Source organism: Salvia miltiorrhiza, chromosome 3 (assembly GCF_028751815.1).
Source record: "Salvia miltiorrhiza cultivar Shanhuang (shh) chromosome 3, IMPLAD_Smil_shh, whole genome shotgun sequence".
Lineage (NCBI taxonomy): Eukaryota > Viridiplantae > Streptophyta > Magnoliopsida > Lamiales > Lamiaceae > Salvia > Salvia miltiorrhiza.
The window spans coordinates 55366730-55370438 of NC_080389.1; the positions used below are offsets into that span (position 1 = coordinate 55366730).

Consider the following 3709-nt stretch of genomic DNA (forward strand, 5'->3'; position numbering starts at 1 on the left):
AGAGATTAATTAATATAAGCTGTCAGAGCTTTAATTAATTAATGGATGTCTGATATTTTAAATACGGAGGTCTAATAAGTCTAAATACAAGCCCGACTCATCATCGGTAATAAAGGGTAAGTCAATATTGATTCTCTAGTGGAATGAATTAATATTTATGAATTAATTGTGATCTAGGCTGATCATGAGAATTAATTCATTTGAGGCCCTTCTTTATTCCTTGTATCTGATCCCTGGACTGGCCCAAAGTCTCCTGAGCCCAGTAGGAGTCGCCTACTACAGTTATTAAGGCCCTAGGTCTCTGTTTTGTCTTTAAATACATATATCTGCTCTCAGAATAAAACATACAAAAATTAGGGTTTTAGAGAGCAGAGGAATAAGGAGGCGCCAACTGTAGGGGTCGAATTCTCTGGGAGTTCTCATAGTTCGTTGTCCATCCAATGTTGGGAACTGAACGGGATACAGTTCAGAAGATCTGAGCTGGAGTCAGATTTTTGCAGGAAACCAAGTTCTAGCAGTCTCCGAAAAGCAGCCATAACTTCCTCTACAGAACTCCGATTGAGGTGAAACAGGCGGCCACGAAAAGCTCTTTCGAAGACAAAGAAGTCGTATATCTGAAAAAAAATACGATTGAAGGTAGTTTGAGGGGTCAAACGGAGCGTTGAAGTTGGCTGACCTGTTCAGTGACGAATTGGGTCAGAACTGGAGTCTTTTGATTCAATCGTCAACAGCCTCTGCGTTCAATTTACAAGTAAGGGATTCTAACTCCAAGGTGCAACACTTAAATTAATAGGAGCATGCTAGGTTTAATCGATGTATGATGAATTAAGATAATCCAAGAGACGATCCTCGAACAAATCGAGTATTAATTAAATTTAATATTCTTTCAAAGCCCCCTCCCAAATTTTGAGCATTTTTTGTTGAAAAAGAAAAAGAAATACAAGGGAGAAACAGAGAATATAATACACTATTTAAAAATTGTAATATTTACGTTAATTGCTTAACATTTTATAGTGATTTGTTTTATTAGTTTGTTAAATTTGTGCTATTTTTGTCACAATTTCTTTTTCTTATTTAATTTTCAATGTTGAATTGAATCCACTTTCAAGTTTAAGTTAAATTATGAACTATTAATAATGAAAATTAATTTATTTTTTCAAAAGATGAAATATTTTTTCAAAAAATCGCATAGAGTCAGGTGTTTATATGCTTTTAATGTACTTGTTGTTGAATTAATAGAATGCGAAAGACTATTTATTATAATAAGTGAATTAGTTGTACCTAAGTCTATTAATATTCTACTTGGACATTAAAAATAAACTGTATGAAACGCTCAATTTTTTTTTGGCTCAATGGCTCTCGCCTGATCCGAACCCCATACAAATATTTTCAGGGTGCGTATACTTTGATGGAAAAGGAGAAAATATATATTTCCACTAATTTTTTATTACTTTCACATGTTTATTATGATAGAAAATTTTCTCCGAGCAGGATATATGAAATATTTTCTCGGGAGAAAATTTTCCCAGGCAACTCATTTTCTCTCAAATACTTATCCTATGGTAGAGTTGTGAATTTTTTTTTCAATGTTTTCTTAATTTTGTATCTCTAGTAAATATATGATTAAAAATATATATATTTTTTCTTATTTTTTTTATTTATTATTTTTGAATAAAAATTTTATAATCGAAGTAAACGCACCCTCAACCGTTATATATACTTCAACAAATTCAATCCCCTCAATTTTTAGAACCGTCCGTGCCCCATCTATCCACATATGCGTTCGATCTGCAGTCGGCAGAGTGCGGACACGGCAGACAACAAAGCCGGCATTGGCATTGACATTGACTTGAAATCTCCACTCCTCTCTTAAGTATATATGTTATCCAAAAACATTTGTACGGCTATGAATAAGTCCTTGTATATTAGAAAACAATACACATACACATACACACACACACACATTAATGCACGTAATAGATTGTGCATTTTTTATGAATATATCAAAACAATTAAATCACACCAAAAATCTCAACCAATTCAAACACATTATTATATATAGAGAGAGAAGAATGCACGAAGTAAATACTAGTATGAAGTAACTAAATTATTGCAATTACTCTAAATCCTGTGATAAAACAGTAAGACGAATAAAAATTGAAAATTGAGGTAGAATTGGAAAAAAGTGAGATAATTGATTCTCACCACCACTGATGCACGACAGAGCCCATGTCCCTGAGCTCCTTGAACAAATCGTAACACTGAGAATACGAGAAATTAAACCTATTAATTCTCTCGCCGGAGCAGCACTTAACGTAGCGATCAAAGTGGCACTCCATGAAGAGCTCGTCGATCAAGCACATGGCGTCGCGCCGCAGCAAATCTCTAATCAGCGCGATCTCCGTCCCCTCCACGTCCATCTTCACCACCACGAAGTCCTCCGGCGCCACCGTCCGCCGCAGCCAGTCCACGAAGTCGAAGGCCGGCACCCGCACCACAGCCGACATCCCGTCCTCGGCCGCCTGCTGGCCCTCGATCCGCCCAAACGGCCGCATCCGCCACACCTTGCTCCCCACCACGATGGGTTTGCTCCCGAACACCACCGTCTCGTTCCTGACCCACGCCGCGTACGGCAGCAGCGTCACTCCCGGGCGCGACTGGTACTGCCCGTGGAACGCGGCGTCGGCCTCCACCGCGTAGATCTGGAACGTCTTGTTCTGCTTGGGGTACTGCTTCTCGAACCAGCTGCCGATGCTGGACTCATAGTCGCGGGCGCCGAGGTCGATGTAGATGAAGCGGCGCTTGGCGGCGAGGTCGATCATGGAGGGGAGGTATTTGATGTGGCTCTCCTCCTTGCCCAGGCCCTCCCACACCTCCAGCGGCTCCTCCGCGATCAGCGGCTCCAGCTCGCCGATGACGCTGCTGGGGACATCGCAGTGCTGCTCGCGGGCGGCGTAGACGGTGAGGGTGTTGGTGTAGAATTTGTCCTTGAACATGGCGGCCATGGTGAGGAGGAGGAAGATGAGGGGCATGCCGTACACGATGACTTTCAGGGAAGGTGCCGGATATGGTTTTCTTGGATTCATCACTCGGACGAGAATGTCTGTATGAGAGAGAGAGAGAGATGGGATTAGTGGGACAGGTGAGATTTGGTGAGCACTGGAACGCAATGTGTGTGCGTGTCTATCTATGTATGTGATCGAGCATTCGAGCTCATGAAAAGTCAAATTTAAGGACATTTTGAGATACAGTAATTCCTCACTTTGGGGGATACAATTTACGCTTTCCACGTAAATTCAAAATGGGTCTCTTAGTTTTAATAAATTGTTTTTTATAAATCATATATCATTAAAATTCACTCATAATTATTTATCTTCTCTCCACCTGTGCAATTCGAGGCCAACAACTCTCACTATAGCTAGTACGGGGTACTACTTAACAATGACATCTACCCAGATTGGCCAATGTTCGTGAACAGTCTTCCATTCCCGACTGACAAGAAGAAGAAGAAGATGTTTAAAGTGATGCAATGAAGGACATGTATAGAACGAGCTCCTGGCGTTCTTCAATTACACTAGGCTATTATCAAAGGTCCTACTCGGTTCTAAAAAAATGAGCAACTTAACGAGCGCTAATTATTTTGCACAACATAATCGAGGATAAAGAAAAATTGCTACGCAATGGGGAGAGGATGAGAAAAACTAGGCGT

At 40.4% G+C, this 3709-nt stretch overlaps 1 protein-coding gene across 1 annotated transcript; it reads right to left on the bottom strand.

The window, feature by feature from the left end:
• Positions 1 to 2031: 2031 nt before the first annotated feature.
• LOC131014525 (uncharacterized) lies at positions 2032 to 3307 on the bottom strand. The gene has a single exon (XM_057942516.1). The coding sequence runs from the start codon at positions 3237 to 3239 to the stop codon at positions 2202 to 2204; it is 1038 nt and encodes a 345-aa protein (XP_057798499.1). The 5' UTR covers positions 3240 to 3307; the 3' UTR covers positions 2032 to 2201.
• Positions 3308 to 3709: the final 402 nt, after the last annotated feature.

Coding starts and splice junctions, on each gene's coding strand:
- LOC131014525 (XM_057942516.1), bottom strand. CDS start 3,239: ATGTCCTTAAATTTGACTTTTCATGAGCTCGAATGCTCGATCACATAC.